This window comes from Propithecus coquereli, unplaced genomic scaffold, assembly GCF_000956105.1.
Source record: "Propithecus coquereli isolate 6110/MARCELLA unplaced genomic scaffold, Pcoq_1.0 Scaffold52, whole genome shotgun sequence".
In the NCBI taxonomy this organism is placed as follows: domain Eukaryota; kingdom Metazoa; phylum Chordata; class Mammalia; order Primates; family Indriidae; genus Propithecus; species Propithecus coquereli.
This window is the reverse complement of record NW_012151063.1, coordinates 8,207,553-8,233,166: the sequence shown is the minus strand read 5'-3', so window position 1 is coordinate 8,233,166 and position 25,614 is coordinate 8,207,553. Positions and strand designations below refer to the sequence as shown.

The window sequence follows — 25,614 nt, the reverse complement described above, 5'->3', positions numbered from 1 at the left end:
CTCCACATTGTGTATGATCATTTACAACCATTTCCCCCAGTAGACTATAAACGCGTTTAAAACAAGGGCTGTGCCCTTGTTATCTCCTCTCTGTATCCTCCGAGCACTTTTGGAAGGCCCTCCATCTGGCAAGCACTCAATAAATATTTTTTGATTTGTATTGAATTACCAGTTCCTGTTTTCCTTCATAAAACTGCATTTCTTGCTCCAACTTCCCCTGAAACATTAGAACAAATGCCAACTCCCTTCTATTTCTGTTCGCCACTCATATTACATGTCAAAATTTACAGGAACTTTCTCCACGTTTCTTCCCCCTTTCTCTTGTCAATTTGCAAACACCATAAAGCCTACCTATTCCTCTAGAACTCTTTGTGGCTCCTTCAAGCAAGAATGCCAGTTGCCTCTTTTGAATCCCCTTAACAGATTGGCTACACTTATCAAATGCCTTGCATTAGATTTATCTCCATGCTTGTCTTATACCGATTATTTTTTTGTAAATTTGAGAGCCAGTGGTTTAGCATATTTGCCCCCTGTGTCTTACACCTATGTAATTGTGACCAAGTAATTCAACACTCATTAAACATAAATTTTAGCTCCTGTGAAATGGAAAAAATAAAAATATGTCCTAATTCCCAGGGTGCTTACCAGAATTATTTGATATGTGAAAGCAGTAGGCAAACTGTAAAAGCCTATCCAAGTGTTAATTAATAATTATGTTAGTTGGATAACATAAGCTGCCTCAAATCTCAGTATTTTAACACAACAGATACAAATATCTCTTTGACACAAAGTTTAATCAGATGTTTGGTGGACAGCCTTCCAGTTGTCTGGTGATTTAGGAACCCCAGCTCCTTGCATCTTGAGACTTTGCTATTTCCTGAGATTTTTATGGGTAACCCTAGAAAGGGCATCCATCATATCCACTCAGATCCTATTGGCCAGAACTTATCCACAAGCCACACTTAACTGCAAGGGAGGCTGGGGAATGTGTTCTGGTAGGATTTCCAAAAAGAAGAGAAAAGGGACCACAGTGAAAAGTTCACTGAGGTAGAATGGTGTCTTGCTTCTCATTGTGTCTCTGAAGCACTGTCCCTATGTTGCACATGATAAGCTCTCAAAAAATGATCAATTCATAAAAAAAATGTTGAATTCGTCATTGACTCTATAAATTTCACACTTCAACCAAAAGCCTCATAATTAATTACATACTTGGATGAATCAAGTGTTTGAACTTTTCACCATTTTCTTCAAGTTTTAACTCACATATCATCTTGCCAAGTAGTCTTGGCATTACTTCATGTTCTCTGGATTTTTTTAACAAAATAATACCTCTCATCAATCCTAATTCTATTATCTAAATTCTGTATTCTAAACAACGTTCTCCTTTACATGAAACCACAAAGCATCAAGTGTTTCTTTTCTACCCAGACACTAACAAAACTCTTCCTGGCTTCTTTGAAAGTACAGCTACTGCTATTTTCATTGTGCCATTCTTCTCTCCATTTCCTGCAACCTGAATTACTAAGGACAGCATAAAACATCAGTATCCCTCTTTTTCCAGCCTTTTCCAAATTGGATCTTTGTTTGCCATTCTGCGTAGGGATTGATGTCAAGGTTCTATTAGGCAATAGCTCATATTTGTGTTCCCCGGTTATGGTCTTTACTTCTCTAAGAAGCTTTTCCTGGCCACCTTGTCTAAAATACATCTCCCCCGACCCTACACACACACCCTCACTCCCTATTTTCCTTTCCCTGCTTTTTCTCCTTAGTACTCACTACTACTAATACAGGGTTTTACTGATTTCTCTTGTTTGTTGTGTGTTTCCCCCATGAGAATGTAAGCTCCATTGCAGGGTGATTTTTTTTCCCATTTCCATGTACAATACTTTCTTTACTGCATTACCCCTGTGCCTCGGACACAGTAGGAACACAATAGTTATTGGTTGAATTGATGAATGACTCGGTGGTAGTGCTGTGACATATGATTTCCATATTACCAACCCTTATTCTTTATGTGTATGAAAAGGTTTGGGTGTGGAAAATTAAGGATACTTTTCTCAGAGTAAGTTAAGCATTAACACAGTCATTCTTATTCTCCTTAGACAAACTACAGGAATTACATATTGAGAAAAAGACTAGTGCAGTAGGAGGACAGGGGAGACAAAGATCTCATTGCTGAGTCTATAAAAAGAAACTGGCTCTGGAACCAGAAAACTTTACTATAGTCCTGTCTTTGCTGTACATTAGCTACATGACCTCATCTTCTTAGGTTTCTGTTTCTTTAGTTAACAAAAGACTAGGTTTGAACGAATGATACCCAAAATCTCTTCTGGTTCTAAAAATCTGCATAGTTCTATGCCCTAGCACTTCCCTTTATTTTTATAAAGCACAGAAGAAAATTAATCTCATCACATTTTAGATTTTCCTGGCATATTTGGAATTTCAGAATCTAGTTAGTTATACCAAGGCCGGTGGTTGGTCGGCAAAGCTGGTCTATGTGGGTGGACAAAAATGCAATCATGTATATAGCTATTTTATTTTGTTTTGTTTTGCTTTTTTAAGAAGCTTTCAGAATTATTATAATTCCAAACAAGGAAGGATGAAGCTAGACAGGACCTGATGGTTAAAAGTAATTAGCAATTGTGCAGTTTCACAGTCCTTAGAAGGGTTTATGAGCTTGGAAAGGGAGGTGTCACTTCCATTGGCATTAGAAAGGAAGACTTGTTAGAAAAGGTGTCTATGAGCTTGTCCTTTGAAGCAGAGTAGACCTGGAGGCAGTGATTCCACGGAAGAACTCATGAAAGGGATATAGAAACCCAGGGGCCTGGCAGGGACCCAGAGTTTGTTCTGAGTGTTCCAATGTCCTTCATTTCCTGATGCTGAGACTGCCTCTCCCAAGTGGCCAGTATCTGAGTTAATGCGAAAGGGCAGAAAAGAACCTGGCTTTGTCCCATAATACAGAAGAGGCAACTAGATTCAGAGGATGACACAGGATTCAAGAGTCTGGCTAGGACAGTCTTCTGCGTTGGTTGTTTTCTTTTTAGGCACTCTTTTGGAAACCCTAGAGCTGGAAATAGATCATGATAACAGACATCATGACCACTCTGTGGCAAGATCCAGGCAGCACATCGTAACAGTGGTCCTCAAATTTGAGCATGCCATGGTGTCACAAGGAAACTTGCTAGACATACAGATTCCTAGGCTGCACTCCAGAGACTCAGATTGAGTAACACTGGGATTGGGCCCAGGAATCTGTACTTTCTAATGAACACCTCCAGAGGCTCTGGTAGTTTCCTAACTTACACCTTGAAAAACCACATCTTGGGAAACACCAGAATGGTGTAAAGACCACGAGCTTTGGAATGAGCTACCAAAATTCAAATCCCTGCTCAGCTGTTTATTTGCCATGTGTTCTTGGGCCCCACACTTAAATACCCTAAGCCTTCATTTTCCTGTTGTAAAAAAAGAAGAGATGAAGCGACCTACTTCACATGATTGTTTTGAGAATTAGAAATGACATTTTAAGGCACCTAAGACAGGATTGCCATATACTAGGCACTAAAAAGAAAAAGATTGCTGCTATTATTACATTAAAGTGATAAAATACCTGCCCTTTCAAAGCACATTCAGGTGTCATGTTGGAAATCAAGGCCACCCTGACCACTGTGTATAATGCTGTCACGTGCTCCCACACATACATTCTCCCTGGATCCTTATTCTGCTATTCTTTTTTTACATAACATTTATCACCTTTTAACTCATTATGTAATTTACTTATTTATTATGCTTATTGAGACCTAATAGAATGCAAACCTCACGAAAGCAGGGATTTTTGTTTGTTCTGCTTACTGACATTCACAGCACCTAGAAAGTACGTGGCAGAAGAAGATGGGTCCTCAGTAATTATTTGTTGAATAAATACTGCAACTCTTTTGCTAAAAAAAGTGTATTTTTGTTGTTTGTTTGTTTTTGGTCCAGTGCCCATATACCTCTTGGATTCCCTTACCTCTAAATCATGACCCTGCATTTCTGATATCAACAACTGTTTAAAAACTGGCTAGCATAAAATGATACTCTCCGGGGGCACTGGAAATAAAAGATAAGAATCATGAATATTTAGAAACGATCATTGGTATTATCCTAAGCAGAAAGTACTCACCGACTGAATCATTGACACACTAATTGTACTGAAAGTTGTTGCTTCTGTAACTAACATTGGGAATCTCAGAGAAAACTCATCTTGCTCTTGAAATTAATAAGAGCTTCAGAGCAAAGTGGAGAAAACTGTCAGCTCATTCTAAGCTGATGTTATGATTCTTAATAGGGCTCTTTTTCAGAGAGGGACAAGGAAGATAAGGCACCACCCTTGCAGGCTGATGAAAATTCTGGAGTGCAGTGGAGACGTGGGAAAGCCAGCACATTCCCACCCCACGGGGTCGTCAGCCTGAGCTGGGGACCAGCTCAGCACACGTGGGAAATTTCGAATGAGCACTGCTGGGAGCAAGGGTCAGAGGCTGTGAGGAGGATTCCAAGCTCAGAAGCCAAGATTTGCTTTGTGTTCTCTTCATTCTCTAATGCAAATTGCATTTTCTTAAAGCTTCTTTGCACGCCAAGTCGGGAGTCAAACAATCATCCAGGTCATCAAACAAGAAACCACCCCTCCCAATATAGCCAGATAATTATATATGATTTCCATTTCCTTTTCTAAATAGCAAAACTACGCCTGTTTATGTTCTGGGGGTTGGGCTAGTCACTACGTACATCATTGGCTTATCTAAATTTCACCACCATTTCATGAGGAGTAAGCCAAGTTCCTTTGCCCAAGTGATACAGTGGCTAAGTGAATAGTTTCTACAGCATGATGCCTCCTGACACAAAGGAAAAGGCACTTACTTTGATGTGGCATCTCAGATACAGAGTCCATTTGGGGGGGAAGAAAAGTATTAATATATGTATTTTAGCCAATCTGAAAATGGGGAGTGAAGGAGACCTTAAACAGCATTAACACCGCTGGACTAATCATAGCACTCATCCACTTGATGTTCAGGCCAGCAGAAGGCTTCAAGAGCCTTCGTGGGCTGGAAGCTGCTCACCTTGTCCCTGTCTGCAAAGACAGAACATATTTCCTAGGGGCATCGCACACAGGTGGAAGAGAGCAAAAGCACATCACACCTGAGCCATCTCCACTTCTCTTAACCTGTTGCCATGGAGCAAAGACTGCTAATATTTCTTCATCTTCCTTACTTGAATCATTCCCCAGCATAGCTCTGTGAGTCCTGGGTTCTTCCACTGATGTGCTTCAATTGCCAAAACACGCTGCCTGGCATGTATCAGGCACTTGAGAAATATTTGTCAAACTTAATGCATCTTGACCCTCCGGTGCATCCAGATACGCTTAAATTATTAAACCACCTGTCACAACAGAGCCACAGCAAAGGTTCTCAGCTGGGCCTGCCCTTGTTTGAGCTTTTGCTCCCATAAACAGCCAAAGTGATTTCTTTTAGTGTGTTTCTTAACTATAAAATGTCATCATGATTTCCACTGATATTTACTTTTGCTGAGTTTTAAATGCCAAAGCATCCTTCTTGGTCAAGTGCAAAGTGGTAGACTGGTGTGGAACACCCAGCAGCAAGTACAGTAGGGCTGGATCCTGGGAATTGGTCTTTGAGCAGCCCTTAACAGTTTGTTATGGTGACTTAGTAAATGGAGAAAACTCATACCATTTTTCCCTCTCAGTGGTTTATGGAATAAACTACCCCCATATCAGTTATACCCTAGGCAATCATTCAAGGTTTCATTTTAAATTTGATAGGGTAGATTTTAATTGTGGCAGTTTTATTCCTTCATATGTGCAGTGTTTACATTTTTTCTCTGAAGCAGGAGAGTCCAAAGTTCTTTTGATTTTTGGGATAGCATTATGCTTTGAAGGAACTCATTAAAATCTAAGGAGTTGAGTCTCTACATAAACACAACCATAAATGGTACGCTTAGAAAATATCTAGAATTACTAAATAGTTGACTAAAACCCAGTACAGATTTTGATGTGAAACAATGAATTGTTAAGTGAAGAATCACTTTGGGCTGGGTTTTGTTTCTTCCTTTTAACATGCATAATTGCTTGATTAAAAAAAAAAAGTAATATGTCTTTCACTATCCTACTCCTTAGTTCCCATTTTGTTATGTCCAAAATCCCAGAAGCAGAAAAGGAAAATATTGTTTAATTATTGACCTATACTTTTCATTTTTGGAGTTTTTGTATTGATAAGAAAAATAGCTTAAGAACTTAGGAAAATTCTGATGATCTTCAGTTGGGAAAGGAAATGTATTTTCTCACTCTAGAAATGAATATCAAGAATATTGTGCTACAGCATGACATTGGTACTACTGATAAGTAGAGAGAAATATCTAGACAAAGACAACATGAGAAGTATGTATCATGCTGACCATAATCCTGGGTTATTTTATATTATTATTATTAGCCATTTCGACAACATTAATTGAGCAGCCATTGGGTAGAAAACACCACCCTAGCTTGTGTTCTGGAAGAGCATAAAATTTAGTGGGTGAGCGGATGAATGGGTGAGGGTCACAGAAGTGTGGGTAGGAGCTTCCAGAGAGAAAAGAGTAGGAAGGCAAATTTAAAGAAGGAACATGAGACATCATTTAGGAAGCACTTGCCTGGCAAGGAGAATAATTAGCTGCAGGCGGCTTCAAACGCCAGCATTTGTTATTTCACGTAGTAAGAAACCTAGAGGGGCACAATGTTAGCAGCTCAGTGGCACTTTGCTCTCTCTGCTCTGCCATCTTCAGCTGCAAAATGACTGCAGTTGTTACCAGTATCTCTTGCAGCCATCATTGCATCAAGCGATGATGTTTCCTCTTATGCACCACTTTTCAATATAGAGGAGAACCTTTTCCAGAAGTTTCTACAAGGCCCCCCTTAGGGTACCTTGGCCAGAATTGGTATACATGATCTTTACCTGTGAGGGAGGCTAGCTAACAGAAAACTACAACCTTAGGAGCCTGTATCAGTTCCAGGTGGAGAATTCAGGTAACCCCTGTCTTAAGGAAACTTACCTTCTAATTATGTGACCAGCAGGAAGGAAGACTCAAGGTCTGGCAAAAGAGAAGGAACCAGAAGGGGAAGGCTACACAGAGTCTGGCTTCCAGACTCTTGCAGTTGAGGGGCCAAGAGGTCATAGGCTGTAACTCCGGAAATTCAGAGGGAGGTTGGGAGCAGAGAAAATCCCATAGCTTAATTACCCACAAGCAAGAGAAGGGCATGATTCTTGTCCATGGACAAATGGAGACAGAGACAGAGTGGGAAGACTGTTAGTAAAAAAATAAAAAATAAAAAATCACAAATATTGTCCATCTCCTTGTTATCTGCTTTTATTTTTTCTTTTAAGTGTTTAACTTATTATTTCATCTATTTCTAAACATTTTTATTACTATCCCTCCTTGCAATTGGTAAGGTATTTTCAAATTGGTTAGCCCTTTTGATTCCCATAACACCCCCATTGAGGAGAATGGATATATACCTTTAAGATTTGCAGATGCAGGAACAGAATCCTAAAGAAGGTGATTGATGTGTCCCAGTTTACATTAATTAGAAGCAGCAGAGCCAAAACGACTTCAGGGGCTGTTGACTCAGTGGGATATTTTTTGACAGCATCCTAATTCCTGACAATGTACACACAAGTGAATGCTCTGCCTGGGTATTTCTTTCTTACATACTTTAAGCCGCTGTTTCCTATCGGTTTATTCATTTGCCTTTTGTTTCTCCATTAAGTACCTAAATTAATAGAAAAATGAATGCTCACACAATTGAACTAAGCCAGTAATCTGAAATTTTTATTAAATGAGAGGAAACGACATGTGAAACTATAGCCAAAGATTAAAGGAATTATGAGAAAATAGCCTTGAATGCTGTTGTATGATTATCAGTTCCAGGCATCATTTCAAATTCTTACCTCATTTTCCCACTGGCCCCAATTTTCTGAACTATTCCTTTATTAGAAAAAGAAAAAAACCCTGCAGTTTAATCATATAAATTTTTGAAGCTGCGTTAAGCCATTTTATAACAAAATGGATTATAAATTAATTAATTTAAGTAATGGATTATAAATTAATTAATTTAAGTAATGAATTATATACGCTGTAATCAGTTTTGTATAACACATAGGAAAATATTATCTGCACTTCCTATAATACATGGATCTACATTTTTAAGCCATATCTTTTTATTTATTTGTAAATAATGTCTCTAAGCCAAAATGGTATCATAGGTTTTTTGTGAAATGCGTTTTTAAAAAAAGAAGTTATAGATAGATTTATAGCCATGACCCTTTCTATTTGCATTTGTTACCAATAAGAGTCACATATGATACAAAAAATAAACCTCCTTGCTGCTCCTGACTCAAGATCCTTATCACTGATATTTTTTCCTTCCATCTGCCTGGAATGATTTTCTCCAACTCCTTCATCAACTTCAGTTCTGTGCTAAAATGTCAGCTTCTTTGGGACTTGATCATGCTATTTAAAATTGCAGCACCCCTCCCCAGCATCTCCTGTCGTCCTTCTTTGCTTCTCTTTCTGTTTTCCTTGTATATTTGTTTAATGTCTGTCTTCCCACATTCGTTTCCAGCAGCATGAGGACAAGAGTTCTTGTCGGTTTGGTCTGTAGTGGAATCGGAATCGTAGCATCCACTGCCTGGCACTCAGGAAGCATTCACTCAATATTTACGAAATGGGTAGAAGGGATGGAGGTGGGAGAAGGTCAGAGGGAGAAAAACCACTGTGCTCAAGTAGAGGGTGTTTGGGGGTGGCTCTTAGGGGAGAAGATGGGAAATAGAGATAGAAGAGAGCAAGTGAGTGCATTCCTTCAGCTATGGGGATAAAGAGGGTTTCCAGCAAGTGAGTGTCTTGATCAGAGAATTCTGACAGCTGTATACAGAAGAAATTTGATGCACATGTGAAGGAAATAGTGCACAAATAAGCAAGCTGTTGTATGAAAGGTCCATCAAGTACGTATTTGTCTTTCCAACTAAAAACTCAAACTAGCTTAAGAAATTTGGGGGCTCACATAGCTGAACAATCCAAAAGAAAATATGGCTTCAGACATAGCTTGATCCAAGACTCAAATAATATCAAGACACCCCTTTTTTTCTCTCTTCATTTCTTGGTATCATTTGCTCAATTGTCAGGCCCTGTATGGCTACAGGCCCTGTGTCTTTTCTCTCAGAAGTCTCAAGGAAATTCTCATGGCTTTTCATTGCCTCTAATGGAGTCACATGTCTGTTGCTCAGGCAGCCATGGTGGGTGGGAATGGAATGATAATAGGCTTAGACTGGGGTGCACACTTCAACCTTGAGCTAAGGGTTGGGGAGCAGTTGGTTTTCCAGAGGAAGTTGGGGTATAACTATTTAAGAAGAGGGAAATGGAGGCTTATAATGGCCAACAGATGACCACTACAAAGAGATAATTAGGGCTTGAACTTGGGTCATTGCAGTTGGAAGGGAAGAGGGAGGAAAGAAGTAACAGAGATGACACCAAGTAGGCCTCCCAGCTCTAAATGAGAAGAGGAGGACACAGAGAGGCTTGAATACATGATTTCGACCTCGTGTGACTAGGGTTTGGCAATGTCATTAATGAAGATTCGGGATAAAGTAGAAGGAACAAATTTATAAGAGAAGGAATGCATTTTCTTGCTTCTCATCCCTGGTTTTATTAATAAAATTGTTTCCAGCTTCTCAGAGCTCAGGAACCACAGAGTTCTACAAGAGGCAAGAGGCAAATTCTTCCACCAGCCACTTATTCTCAGAAGACTTGTCCCTGCAATTGTAACAAGTCTTCTCTCTGAGTCCGAGTGTGAGAGAATCAGACTAAAAGTTTATTTTCTCTCAGTAGTTTGAGTTTCCTTTGGTTGAGCTAGCAGCTTCTGTGGAATAGGAAACCATCAGTCAGATCTGGGTTCAATCGTTTCTCACAGAACATTTCCACACGGATGACTCAGGGTTGCAAAGCCATCTTAGAAGATGTACTGTGGATTAGGCTTAGAGAAACATGTGGCGCTCATCCACAGAACTCTATTGGGTGCCTTTCCAATTATGAAGTGGGAAACTTTGAATTGGTAATGGACCAGGGTACAAGAAAGGAGTGAAGGCAGGCACCGAATAACAAAGTGACGTGCAAATATAGTAGCCAGCAGTTTTTTGACTGTTTGCTATTGACCAAGTGCTGTTCTAAAGTCTCAGCATAGAATGAGTCATTTAATTGCCACAGCAACTCTTTGTGGTGCTACTTTTACTCCCATGTTACAGATGGGTAAACTGAGACCTAGAAGGGGCCTTGGCACTGTACCTTGTTGAAGGCCCCACAGCTAATAAGTGGTGGAGCTGGGATTCGAACACAAGCAGTCTGGCTTGAGAGCCTGCCCTCTTAAGAAACCAATCAGGTGTTCCAGAACTGACCAAGACAGTCATCATTTATACCTATTGTCTTGGCATAATTATAAACATGAACTCTAAAAAGTGTCCTCACTGGGTCAATAAATTATAAACACCATTCTCTTAACCATGATATTTTGCTTATTCAAAACCAAGAAAATCTAGCCTGAGCAACAAAGGCATCCAATTGTTAGGTTGTATCTCCAGCATATGAAGGGTGACATTTTAGATTGAATATGACTATTTGGTAATCATCCAGTTTGTCCTGAGATTAAACTGGCTGTATGGATTGGCGTAGGTTTGGTTTTAACCACTCTGCTCTCCTATTTTAAGGCTGTGTTTCACACTATAGTAAAGTTGCCAATGACCATATTTTGCCTGTTTCTTGAATGGTTTCATTTATGCCTCAACATGTGGCTCCTCCAGGTTCCGCCAGATCTCCAGAACGAAGTGCTCATCAGCCTGTTAGAGACCGATCCTGATGTCGTGGACTATTTACTCAGAAGAAAGGCTTCCCAATCATCGTGAGTATGCCAGTTTTCCACCTTCTAAAACCACATTAGGGATTTCTATTTCCATTTCTGAAGTAACTAGAAAGGTTTACATAACTCCATGCAGGGTGACCTGAAGTGGAATTTTGGCAACTTTCTGGCAACTGCGATCAGTCCCCCTAGTCAGAAAATTCTTCAGTCTTACCAATCCACTTACCGAATTAGAAACCACTTTACCAGATTTTTCTGTCTCATTTTCAGTTTTCTCTAGCCTCTCGAGGTTTTTTGACTGTATTTACTGGGGGTGGAAGCAATAAATCACTGGCAAGAAGCTCAAAGGACTGTAATGCACATCAACGATTCAGCTTCTAGCATTCTGATAACTGCGCTTCAGGGCCCCTAAGGCTGCATGCACCTGGCTGTGTGCGCAGCTGTACCAGCGGGAGTGACCCATTACCAAACCACAGGACGGGCCTTGGCCAAACCTATGTGCCCATGTGAAATTAGAGCCGTGCACTGTCTTGGCTCTCTCTTTATGGCTAGTATGCTGTTGATGAAAATGCACACTGGTCTCCACATGCATCCATGTTTACTAAGAGGAAAATGCAAGTCATGCTTCAGGCTATGGTTTGCTGCCATTTTTGCCCCCAAAGGAGAAGCCCTGAATTTTTGCATTAGCCAGATTTTATGGTTAATCCCAACCTTTGCTACAGAGGCACAGTGTGTGGGGGCACTGAGCATCTGGCAAAGCTTGTTAAGGATATTATATTGCATCATTAACCAGAAGGAATATCACCACCATGACACTAAGCCTTAAATTTGTGACAGAAAAAGTTGTTGCTATTCTCTTATAAAATTATCATTTCTGTTATACTTTTAATCTACTGAATTTCAACAATTCTAAGACACATTTTCCCCTGTGTTTTATCGTCTCCGAAATTGAGATTTATAATCTTATAATCAATGACATGTCCTAATGTAATTCATAGCATTTTTTTCTTTCTTAGTCATATATAAAATAATGGTATGTCTTATTTGATGGTGCCTAGAAACAATGACACATGTTAAGTTATTCCTATATAATGATGTTGAATTTGATAAATCAATTTTCGGTTATGATTATTTCAGATATTTTAAAAATTATATTATTTAGAGAAATTTGCTGAAAAAGGATTCCATATTGTTTGGTCTCCTTCTTTCCCAGGTCATTACATTAATAGCACTACTAAATGCAGCTTCACTCCATCTCCAGCCGAGCAGGGAAGACCTTTTAATTGGATCACCCTTTCAAATGCACTTTTAAAAATCCATGTCTGTGACAATTATTATCAGGCCAAATTCTGGTTCAAGTAAGACGTTTTGCCTGGATTCAAGCCTCAAGAGCCATGAGGGAATAAAAATACATTCAAATTGTGTAAATGGGCTAGAATTTCAGGGCCTTGCTTTTCATATCAGAGAATTGGCCTTACACTTAAATTTTTCCTATCTTTCTAACCCTCATCAAGGTTTGAGTTCTAACTTAAGTTTTTATACTAACAAATGGCTTTTCTTCCAACAGATTATGTACCAGCAGAATTTTAATGAACTCACTTATTCCCCTCCGTTTTGCAAAGAAACAGACATAGTGGCATTTCTATTTGTGAATCCCTTATTAAGCTGTATTTATAACATATCACTGGTACTTTGTGACAAAGCTAGAAAACACACACCTAAAAATCCACTGATTTTGACTGGCCAAATTTCTGCTTTTGTGTGGCACTATTAACTAGATAAATTTTGCACTTTAAAAAAAGTTGATAGAAGTTATTTTCATGTGGTTTTCAAGTATGTTCTTTGCATATAAATGCCAAGGTAAAAAGTGAACCTTTCTTCCTCTACTATTAGGAAAAGAAGCATGCATACTAAGCCCATCCCAAGCTGTACAATTGTCTAGCTTCTTCTGTTCTCTATCCCTATGAGAGTAAGAGGTAGAATTATAAGGTCTAGCCAAGCTGACTCTAGACCAAGGTCTTAGGTGAGTGTCTGGGCTTCCAGGAAGGGCAGGGGAGCTCACGGGAGGTCTGTGTATGTCAAGGACTGGCATTATCAAAGAACAGAAAACATTTGGGGAAGACTGACTTAGTAAGAAGGAGAAGAAAATGTTTGGCTTGTTTTTCGTCTAGGTATAGGCCTAGGAACAGCCCAAAAGGCTGATAATAATGCCTTGACGTAAAATGCATTCATTAACAAATGAATATTTATTTTTAGTGACCTTTTGAGGCTTGAGAGTCCTACCCTTGAGCTATAGGTGGTGTCTTTATGCCATAAACATGTGCTTCCCAAACTTTACTGTGCATACAGATCACCAGATCTTGGTAAAAGGCTCTTTCTGAATCAGTGGGACTGACCAGTGGAGATCTGAGAATCTGAATTTCTAACTAGCTCCCAAGTGATGCTGATGCTGATGGTCCATGATCCACACTTGGAGTAGATAAATCTTAAAATATCAAAGCATATGCTTGCCTGTAAGAGCTTCCAGACTTGTTGGAGGAGGCCTCTGAAGTTAAAAATAATAGGAGGCCTGTTATTAAGTATGTCACAGAGTACTAAACGATAGGTGCTGGAACAGTTGCTCTCAGACTCACCTGCTCCCTGGAATCACCTGGGGAGCTTGAAGAACAACTATTCCTGGACCACCCTTTAAGAGATTCTGGTTCTTTTGTTCTAGATTGCCATCTGGACATTGGGATTTTTCAAAGTTCTTCACGTGATTCTAATGAGCAACCAGGGCTAAGAATCTCTAGCTTAGATCCACCACATTGGATATCACTTATTTACTATCACATGGGAGCTTGAGCTGGGTGATTTTTGACATTGATAAAAGGAGTCTTTGTGTTGACAAAGGAATGCTCCAGACCGTAAATCCACTTGGAGTTTGGAGAAGGGAAAGAGATATGGCTTCTGAGAAGAGGAAAGATTTGCAGTGAACTTTGAAGACTGGGGAGGATGTAAACACGCCTGGATGTTTGGGGAGCTTGGAGCAAGGCCTAAACATAACAGTAACTATGTTGACTGGCTGGGGGCATGATAGAGGCTGGCCAGCACTGAGGGCAGAAGCCCTAGAATGGCTGGCTAAGGAGTGGTATTTAAGTCAAGAAGCAGTGATGATGGATTACAGTGACAATAGATTACTGTGATGGTAGATTATAGGGATAGTAAATTATATTATAGTACCCCAAAATGGCACATGTTGCTGGCTACATTGGCGTGTCAATTATCCATCAGTAACACATGCTTGTGTAGTTTAACATACTGGTTAAGGCTTTGGATCCAGAGCCAGATCCAGAGCCAGATCACTCGAGTTTGAATTCCAATTCCAGGGCTCTTAGCTGTGTGGTCTTGGATAAATTTCTTAATCTCTCTCTGTCTCAGCTTCCTCATCTGTAGACTAGAGGTAGACAGTAGCACCAACTTTAATATAGAGTTGTCTGCTCTTAGAATAGTATATAGTTTATCATAAATGCTTAATAAATGTTAACAATTACTAACAGATTGCTTCAAATTTCACCAGTTGGTTCATTTGCAACTATTTACCAAAGACTTGGGCATCACTAAACTCTATTTTGGTTTCCATGAGATAGCAACCTACACAGCAATATGGCACAAGAGAGAACTTTAAGTTGTGGCATTGTGACTTAAAGCAAAGCCTATTAGTTGTTTCTGACCCTTTGGGTTTTTTTTCCTGAAGCTTCTGTTCTTTGCCACCAGTTCACATACCTAAAGAAAGCTTTACATTCCTGTGAGGCCAAGTGGAAACTGCGTAAGATTTTATTTGCAGGGGAAAAGAAATGAGTTTTCAAAAGTGTAAAACCAAGAACAAGAAAAATATTTATTATAATTTCTGTTTTGAAAGAGCAAACATTGAGTGATATTTGGGAACTTAATGTTTTGTTTTGATCTGGGTTTTTCCCTGCTTCATGCAACATTGGTATTGGAGGAGTGAAAGGAGAATTCATTATTTTTTCTTGTGCTTGTCTGCTTAGATGTTTGGCTCCAACCAAAGGGGATACCAAAGGGAGATTAAAAGAGATTTCTATTACTAAGAATGCAAGACATCCAGTTTTTAAAAATTGCTTGTCCAGTATCTTTTTTAGAATGATATGCTCTTTTCTTCGAAGGTACTTAAAATAGATCCCCGACCCCTTTGATTTAGGGATGTGAGGAAGTAGGGGATGAAAATGGCAGGTTAATCAAAGAGGACATGGTATGTTGAATGTGGGCATTTGCAACAAAACAAAGGTATCATAGCAGAGCTGGGACTAAGGAAATGCCTAGACACAACATTTAAGGGGGTATCAAAAAATCATCAAAATTAACTATATCGTAATGTAATAATTTTTAAAACTCAAGTTAATGCCGAAAATCTTTGATGACAAAATATCAAAATTTTTAAAAGACTAGTGCCGTGCTTAGCCATACTGGAACCTGAAACAAAAGGTAAAATGTGTGCCCCTGGCTTAAATGGAGGCAACTCATAAATCAGATTTTAAAAATTAACTCTGTTTTTCTTGGTTCCAACCGAGAGAATTGCTATGTTTGACAATTTCTCTTGACCATGTGATAATCTTAAATAATTTTAAATTAAAGTAACCTGAAATAAGATAATAATGAAATTCTGTTTGGGCATAAATAAAACATTTAACTTAATATAATGATATAAGTCCTAATGTACCCACTTTTTAATTTTTCAACTGCTTTGATGCTCTGGGGAAAAAAATAACCATACTTAGAACCATGTATACAGAGGTGCAGTCTTCGTTTTGCCTGAGGCGCCTCAAGCCCCTAGGGTTCTTCAAAGGGATGCTTGGCAGAACTGAGCTTGATAAATGTGAAAATCCTCTATAAATTCAGAGCTCAGGAGAGCACAGCGGAGCTCAGATCATCTGAGACATGGTAACTAGTTCTAACAACAGTTCTTTTAATTTTTAAATGTAGGCTTGAGAAAGTATATAAGGATGATTTGCTTTTATTCCTTCAAACCTCATAGGCTCCCCTGGAATAGAATATTAACTAAATAAGGCTAAGTAAAGCATTCTCTACTATTTTCTGGAAACAAGATCAAAATAGGACACATTTAACTGCATTTGGGGAGAAGGCAGATATGGATGAACTAAACCCATAAGTGTATATTTTTAAATTCCACTGTGGTTAATTCTGTTAGTGGCCATCACCAAGTTTTTACTGAAATTGTCAAAAAATAGTAAAACTGGTGACTAGTGAATCAGGACCATTGTTGAAGAGCTGTACTCATCTCAAAAGACAAAATTTCAGAACCGGAAAATAATTGTTTTGTTTAGCTGGATGTTCATCCTATTGAATGATAGGTGTCCCTTCTTCATTCTGGGGAAACGTTAGGCTTTCTTGTAATTTAAAGGTATTACATTTCACTTCTCAAATAAATATCATGTAAACCATTTATTTTAATCTTTCAAAGATCATCATTAAAAATGTCTTCTTCTACAAATCCATAGAGTGTTATGAGATGGACTATGATTTCTGTTTTTCTTTTACCAGGATTTGTCAAATCAGAAAAAAAGCTTCGGGAATTTTTCAGAGATAAGAAATCTGTCTTTATCAGTATAGTATAACAGCAAACAATCCTATTAACTGGCAGTAACTAGTGGCCTCAACTTTCATTTCATTCCAGTACCCTGGAAATCATGAAACATTAACCCATCCACCCCCCGAGACACACACACACACACACACACACACACACACACACACACACACATTCCATTTAAGAAAGCCCTTTCAGCCAGAGAGGTTTAGAAAAAGTCTTATGTGGAGGAGGGAATTCCATAACAAAAAATTCCAAAAAGCATGAATGTGCCTTCTATGGAAAGGCAATCTAAGATGGAGGAAGAATTTATAGTGTCGCCCCTTCCTCCCTCTAACACCTTTACTGTGATTCGCAGCTTCCTTATAAGTTTAAAAAATATTAATTTGAAAATGTTTTATCAGGCCCACTATAAATAAAATGAATAAAGACAGCACTGTCTTATCTTCACGGTGTCTTATCTTCAAAAGCTCAAGGACTAACAATGAGGGGAGAAATTTCACAAAGCTCAATGTGGCTTCATCATCAGTAGGGAGTTTGGATCCATGTCAGCTCCTCTTTGAAGTGGGGTCCCTTTTTCCCTAGGAATCTTCCTAAGGGAGGCTTTGCAGAACTGAGCATGATTAATGTGAAAATCCTCCGTGATTCTAGAGCTGCTGCGGCAGTGGATTCCTTTCCCAGCACAATTAATATCATCCAAAATGGTTACATGCTTTGAGTTCCAACAAACTGAAGTTTATCAGTTGAATGATTAAGCCAAAAATGAAGCCAACGCACATTTGCAATCTCCACGAGTGCTTCTCACTGGGGTAACTCAGTGAGGGGCTGGGCCGGCCACATCCGGTGATTGAACCGGAGTTTTCCATTTATCCCCAGAACAAGTTCTGTGCTTCCAGCTGCAGCGCAGGCCTGCCCGCAGTACCCTGCCAGCGCGTTTACGCCCTGACCTGGAGGGAGCAGCTAAGGGTGAGAACGTGACTCGCTCTTCATGCCCGTCTCATGCTTGTCTGGTTAGCTGAGACTGGCTATGCATGCTGTGGATGGTCCTGGGGTCTGGGGGTCTAATGGGGAAACCCTCCATGCATGGAGGCAAACCCATGTTGACTGGCAACCCATCCACCCAACACTCCCAACCTCAATCCATGTTACCCTGGGACTAGAAAGAGAAGCCACTAGGCACTTTTGGATGCAAACCCATGTCAACTGTCAACTTGTCCACCCAACGTTCTGAACCTCAATCCATTAAATTCCAAAACACAGAAAGAGAGGCCACTACATGCTTTCAGACTATTCCTCATCTAATGAATCACTGGTCAGAGTAAATACGTTATATAAATAGATTCATGAGTATTTTAATGCCTTTATTTGGAACCTTGAACTCAAAACTGTCTTCTTAGAGTTGGATTATCCTAGGCGAAAATCTAAGAGTAGACATTTGTGGTTGCTTGTCTCATTTTTCAGACATACCTAAAGGGGGTGTGATCTTCTGAATTTGACACTGAGTGTCCTATGGAAAAATCACTAAAAACCTTCCCCTGGGCTCATTTCTCCACCAGTCTTCAGGAATGAGAGAGTTCTCCTAATCAGAGCTAGTCTGTAGGAAGGTAACTTAGGAGCTCCCAGAGCTGACTCACAATAGCAGGTTTTAGCCACCCTCAGGGTACCCTGATCCTGGCTGACGACCACTTCTCTGACAGTCGTAGCCTGAAAGGTAGCTTTTCTTTCTTTTCTCATTTTTATCTCTAGGTTTCAGGTTCAGAGAAATTTCCTTTCGTATATCTTCTTTTACCATCCACATTTCTACTACACTATACCTGGACTTATTCATACCTTGTTCTCTCACAGAATTTCTGGATTATAAAAACTTGTTTTCTGATTTGTGATTTTTTTTTATATAAAGACTATTACAAAGCTTTATAGATTTTACCTGATTTATTTATACATTTGACAAACTGACTTTACTGGAAACAGTAATTTCCATAAAATTAAAAATGTTTCAGAAACTTTGGGATAGAATAGAAAGCTCTGGAAGTAGAAAATGGACAGACACAAAAAGCATAGGTATGTAATGAAGGTGTCCACAATGACTGGGCATCCAGTCCCCTAGAGGACAAAAATGCTCTGAAAAGCTCTCATAGTTCTACTTCCAGGCCTCTGGAAATTTCTCCAGACTCCAGCCTCCATTCAGCAATCCGGTTCTCTCCCTCACTTCTGTTTCTTTACTTCTAATTGTATTTCCTAAGTGGGTCTGTGTGTGTGCATGTGTGTATGCATACATGTATATTGTTGCATGTGTGCATAAGTGTGCATGTATATGTGTGTGCATGTGTCTGTGTATTTATATGTGTGTATGTGTGTGCATTTGTGCGTGAATATGTGTATGCATGTGTTTGTGTGTGTTGTGTATATATGTGGGTTGTGTATGTGTGTATATATTGATCCTGAATTTGCTTCCAACAAATTCAATGATAAAGCAATAGAATGGCACTAAACTTTTTAAAATCTTTGAACTGCCTATGTTGTTGTGAGAGTCCTAAGGAGTGAATAAAACAGTTTTGTTTTTTAACTGGTGGGCTTTCACATGGGGAGATAATTCCTGGGCGTAAGTTCTTAGGCAAATTTGGCTGCCACCTTCTGACCTCTGCTGAGAAAATAAAATGATAGATAGGAAAATATTCTAAACATTTAAAAAGGCCATCAACTCTAAGTATAAAAGATAGCATTTTTCTATTGATTTGTAATAACATTGAACACTATTTATCAAATAAATTTTAGAAGGGTACCAGCCCCTACTGCCTCTACTGGTGGAAAGCCGTGTTATTTAGTCAACTCTTTGTTTTGTTCACTCATTTCCAGACCAAGGTCAGGAACAAGGAGGGTTGTTCACAGTAGTTTGGTACAATGCCTGCCACATAATTAACTGTGTATAAATATCAACTTTTACTCTTCTCACAGGCCAAGGGGTTATTTCACGTAAGCATATTTCTCTAGCTGTTTGCCATGGGCACTCACACGGTACCTCGTACCATGGCCAGGATATACTGGGGTCTGCGAAAGGAAGACATCATCTCTCATGGGATGGCCTCCTCTTGTCTGTGTCCTTGGCTGTGACCCCAGTCACTCCGAGAAGGTTCAGGGCCTGTGTCTACTGTGAGACACCTCATCCACCTCTACTCCAGGGATTAGTTTCAGGACCCCCCGCCCATTTCTCCCCTGATTAGGGCCCCAACTGTGGTCACTTTGGTGACTTGACTTAGGAGATTGAATCAGAAGAGCAGAGAAAGTCAGATTGGCCATTTCTGCCCCTCTCTTACCTCAACATGTTCTGATCCACCACCAAACTACATTCAGTTGTCTGGATCCTGCTCACAGCAGACAGAGGAGGTCCAGGAATCAGCTGAGATGGCCACAATCTCCCTTCTTCGCCAAGCTGTGGTTCCAGCCACCCAGGGTCAGGACTACCATGTTCACCTCCAGGCCAGCCAGTGCTACAGTTTTCGCCACCATCTTTGGTTTCCCTCCCAATTTGGCTCTTAGCGGACTCTTAGCTCACTGTCACATCTATGGATTGAGAGAGTAAAGGAAGATTTGGTTATGAGAGGTTCTCAAACATCCCCATGCATCAGAATCACCTGGAGGGCTTCTTATAAACACAGTTTGCGGGTCCCACCCCGAATTTCCCTTTCCATAGACAGAGCTGGCTTCCTGGGCTGTGATCCACACTCAGAAGTAGCTTGCATTTGGTTTAATAAATCTGCTGTCACCATCTTGAAATTCATTTTTTTAATATGGGGCCTTGCATGTGCATTTTGCACTGGGCTCTGCAAATGATGTAGCCAGTCTTGTCTGTAGGTCCAGAATGGAGCTTGAGAGTTTACATTTCCAATACATCCCCAAGCGATGCAGATGTTGCCCCCTGGGGAGCACACTCTTACAGCCACTCAGTGAGATTGTGCAGAGTCGACCCAAAGAAGAGAGGAAAGGGACAACAGCCCTCTACCACTGCCTCCTCTCTCCCCTCTACTTGATCAGATCCGATCAGAGCTCTGAAAATGGAGGAATAAATAGTGTGGCAACTTCAGTTAGTTTTTTTGTTGTTATCATTGTCCTTGTTTTATTTTGCTTTGTTTTCACAAAACTAAATGTTCCCATGGGGCATACTGCCTTTTCAGCCCCCTCCACAACAATTAATGTAGGCATGACTTCCCTGTCTATACATCAGTCCAAAAACAAGTTTTTGAAGCAGCTTGAAAAAAAAATATGTAAAGTGGAGCAATATCATGGTAAGTAATTTAAGAGGTTGGGGGAAGAAAAATGATGGAAAGAGTGATAAGATAAGGTGAAGTTAGGATGGGAAACACACAAAGACATCCCCCAAGCTTCAATATACCAACTCAAGTGGTGCCTCAATTCTTCCGAACATTTTAGCAGTCATTGGAGACAGAAATACATTATTTATTGCATGACTCATGGTTTCATAAGGTAAAAATAACCTACTCATTCGGTAGAAACCCAAATGTCCCTAGTTCCAACACTTAGGAGAAATTTCTTCCATGGGTATCTGTCTTTACACACATAACTCCAGGCCGCATCTGCAACTTATGCCGTTTTGTTGAATGTATTCTCTTCTATAAGTGCTATAACACAGATGAGCAAGACGTGAGACAGAATTATTGTAGTCTTCGTGAGCTAAATTTGACCTTTTCAAAATTTTCCCCCCAATATGAGAGGGCAAAAAGAAACCACAAAATAAAATATTGGTAGCCCTGACTTTTTTTGTCTTGGCTAATGAATTGACTGTCCTTGAAAAGTCCCATAAAATAAGACTTTATGTACTCACTATTATTGATATAAAACCATGACTTACTCCTGCTGAGTAGACATAAGGCATTTTTATTAGCGACCAAAAAAATGTCAACTGAACAGGGAAAACAAATGAAATTAGCCAAGTAATACAGTGTCTATCCCTGGTCAGAACATGGAACCCTGATTTTGAGCTGAGCTGAGTTCTGTGTTAGCTACCAATTTAAAACATTCCATTTTTTCCGTTTTCATAATAGACTTTCCTCAACTGGAGTTATGCCCCATGACAACAGACAAGTGTCCATTTGTTTTCTTTTGTGTTCCCTCAGCTAGAATTAGGGAGACTTTTCTCCCCTTTAATTAGATATGGTGGTTAAATTGCTCTTTCCCTCGCTTTCCAACAGAAATACTAAATTCCTTTTATTTTTCCTTCAAATTTATTAGTGGCCTAAAGGTCTGGAAAATCATCCTCATGGCGGTCCTCTGATTCCTTCCCCTAAGATTATCTGATATCAGTTCAAACAGGAAGCAAGGAAAGGACTTATTTATTCCATGTAGGTAGGAAATGTCCTTGGCAAAAGTGCTCCCTGCCTGTCCCGGTGACAGCGCTGTATCACAGATGCTGGGAAGTTGTTCCCCTGGATACCAACCCCTGCTGGAAACCTGAGACAAGCTAGATCCCCTGTGGGATCCTCCATTTTGCATGCACAAATCCATTTGGTTAGGAAAGCATTGCTCAGGCATGTGTTTACCTTCTTTAAGACCACAAAGGATTTGTTTTGAAAAATTAAACCGAAAGAGAGCAAAGACTAGTAAAGAGAAGGGAAGTAGGGGGGAAAAAACAGAAGCAGGTTCTGGAACTTTTAATCAACCTGTGATTGTTTCCCTTCAAGATGTTGTCAGGGCCACTGTTTTGAGGAAGGTAGAAAATAAAGATGTTTCCAGGTAAGACTTCCCACACTCCTTTCATGTTCCCGAAGTTCTCATTTTGCTGTTCCACTTACATTTTCACTGTTACTTCTGTTGCTGTGACAACTTACACATATAGGATTATGCTATGGTATGCTAATTAGCATGTCTTACATCGGTTTGTAAAAACACTAGTGCCTTGCAGAATCGTTTCAGATTTGGACTCTAGTGACGGTCATACATTTATCTTTTTCGGCCACCATTTTATACATGTAACACTCATCCCCACCAGTAGCATCATCATCTTTATTGCAGGAGGGATGGATTTACTTACACTAAGTATTTTTAGTGAGAAGAAAAGTTGTCCATAAAGCCATAGTGAACTTGAAGCAAAGTGTCAGCCCTAGTTTTATCAGAATTATTTTTAATTCAGGATATTGATGAAGGTAAAAGAGTTATCTGCTAGTTTTTCCTTACTTAATGGTGAGCAACAGCCTTTAATTTAAAAGTGGACACAGGAGTTAGTCCCTGAGGCACTTCAGCGACACACACTGGCCATCACAGGGACCCATCTGGGCTTGGCGCGCTCCCCTCCTTCCCCGGCTCACGTTTCCTGTTTCATCTGTTGGGTTTTGCTGCCATCTGCTGGCCATTACGTGACAACGCTTTCACTTCATGGATGTAGACGTCTCGGAACATTGTTCGAAAGGTCTTTTTAGTTTCAGCCCCTGTGTCCATGCATTCTCCTCCTGTCCGTTGATATGTAACGGTCCGTTGTGTAACGGTCATATCGTTTGAATCTGGTCGCTACTTGTTAACACACTCACACACCTGTAATTGTCTTGTTGTGCCAGAAGCCCTGACATGCTGCAGTCGGAAGTTTCCTTTTCCGTGGGAGGGAGGCACTCCTCTACAGACTCCAACAAGGCCTCCAGCGGTGACATCTCCCCTTATGACAACAACTCCCCAGTGCTATCCGAGCGCTCCCTGCTGGCTATGCAAGAGGACGCGGCGCCGGGGGGCTCAGAGAAGTTTTACAAAGTGCCGGGGCAGTATATGCTGGTGGGCCACTTGCCATCTTCAAAGTCAAGAGAAAGTTCTCCTGGACCAAGGCTTGGGAAAGGTAACTGGAACCCGGCCGGCCGACGTTGGCCAAAACAAATGACCCTTCTCTTGTTACATGTGGCATGGTGTGGGGGCGTCTCAGACCTTCTCTTCAATTCTCCCTTGTTTGATGTTCCTGTCATTGAATGAGCACTTAGTGGGTACACGCCTCACTCCTGCTCCAGGAGGAGGAAGGTGTGGCAAGTCCAGTTGTTGGCTGGGAGAGGGTTCCGTCCCTGCAGCCCTAGCCTCAAACATCTGGGAAGCAAGCACCTGCCCAGGGGAGCCACTTGTATTCCCAGCTGACTTTTTTTCCCTCCAGCATCCAAGGAAATTTATGTGTCCTGGCTGGTGGGTTTGGGTTGCATATTTGCTAGTATAAGATGTCATCCAATTACTGCTGTTACTTTTCCAAAGAAAAGCTGAACCTACTCTGTAACAAGACAGCGTGCCAGAACCATTAGTGTTAGTGTCCAGTGACAAGAGCTCTAGGCTTGGAGTCAGAAACCTTCCATTTTCAACCAGACTCTTGAGCGAGTGATTGAGCTTTTCGGAGTCACATTTCTCCCTGCTATGAAAACTCAGAATAACAGTCTTAAATTCAGTGGATTTCATTAACTAATCCACATAAAGCCCTTAATGTAGCACTTAGCTTGTAATAAGCACTCGATGAGACTTGCTATGTAATTGTGTGTGCATTTCTTACCTGCTCCTTAAACTAGTTACCTCATCTGCAAAATGATCTCCTGGGAATCTCCTAGGGATGGGATGAGATAATGCTTGTGAATTGCTGAACACGCGGAGGCACCCAGTAGACGTTTGCTTCTGTGAATTGTAATCATGATCCCATAACAGGATCGTAGTGAGGATTAAATGAGATGGGGGAAAAGCCTAATATAATACAGTGCCTTCCCCCATAAATACTTATGGACAAACTGAGGGGATTGATGAGCAAATGCGTGCATGAAGAAACCCACTGATGGCAGTAGCAGAGTATCCCTGAGGGTGGTGCAGAACTGTAACTACTGTTCCTCTATGTTAATGTGCTCAGTGCCTGTAAGGCCATTGCCACCCATCGCCCTTGTATTAGTTTCCCATTGCTGCTTTTGCCACAAATTTAGGGGCTTAAAACAACACACAAATTTGTTATCTTACTGTTCAGGAGATCAGAAGTCTCAAATGGATCCACAGGGCTGACTTCCCTTCTGGAGGTCCTAGGGCATAGATTCCTCGCCTTTTCCAGCTTCTAGAGGCTGCTGCATCCCTTGGCTCGTGGCCCCTTCCTCCACCTACAAAGCAACATAGCAAGCTTCTCCCCTGCCTCATTCTTATAAGGACCCTTGTGATTATATGTGGCCACCCGGATAATCGAGGAAAATCTCCCCATCTCAAGAACCATAATTTAAGCACATCTGCAAAGCCCCTTTTGAATATAAGATAACAGCTTTACAGGGTCTGGGGTTATGACACAGATTATTGGGGGGTGGGCCTTATTCTGTCTACCACAACCATGATGTAGAAAGAGCCTTTTTGTAAATCCAAAATGGAATGAGCCTCCTGAAAGCAGGTCTAAATTGTATTCTGTTTGTATCCAAGACTATCTCAAATTCAGATCTTTGCACAGAAGAGATGTTATAAAAATATTCGTTTATTGATTTCTGTCCTTAAATCCTCATTTTATGCTATATACCTTTCTATACAATTTTTTTTCTAGATATGTCTGAGGAACCTTTCAATATCTGGGGAACTTGGCACTCAACATTAAAAAGTGGATCCAAAGACCCAGGAATGACAGGTAAAGTATTATCTCTAAAATTTATTACATTTATTTATTTATTTATTTATTTATTTATTTATTTATTTAGAGACAGAGTCTCGCTCTGTTGCCCATGCTAGAGTGCAGTGGCATCATCATAGCTCACAGTAACCTCAAACTCTTGGGCTCAAGCGATCTTCCTGCCTCAGCCTCCTGAGTAGCTGGGACTGCAGGCACTGCACACCTGGCTAATTTTTCTATTTTTAGTAGAGATAGAGTCTCGCTCTTGCTCAGGCTTGTCTTGGACTCCTGGCCTCAAGCAGTCCTCCTGCCTCGGCCTCTCAGAGTGCTAGGATTACAGGCATGAGCCACCACACCCAGCCTACATTTACTTTTAAAATTAATTTTCTTTAATTTTTGCTTTATTGTCATTATATTACATGCTTATCAAATAGAATTTGAAGGCCGGGCGTGGTGGCTCACGCCTGTAATCCTAGCTCTCTG

At 40.3% G+C, this 25,614-nt stretch overlaps 1 protein-coding gene across 1 annotated transcript in view; it reads left to right on the top strand.

Annotated features, from left to right (window-relative positions):
- ARHGAP6 (Rho GTPase activating protein 6) overlaps window positions 1-25,614 on the top strand; it is an 81,090-nt gene that overhangs the window by 53,362 nt on the left and 2,114 nt on the right. Inside the window, exons 9-11 of the mRNA XM_012656807.1 lie at window positions 10,875-10,972; window positions 23,105-23,373; window positions 25,069-25,149. Of these exons, the coding sequence (XP_012512261.1) occupies window positions 10,875-10,972; window positions 23,105-23,373; window positions 25,069-25,149 (448 nt within the window). The remainder of the gene's footprint in view (window positions 1-10,874; window positions 10,973-23,104; window positions 23,374-25,068; window positions 25,150-25,614) is intronic.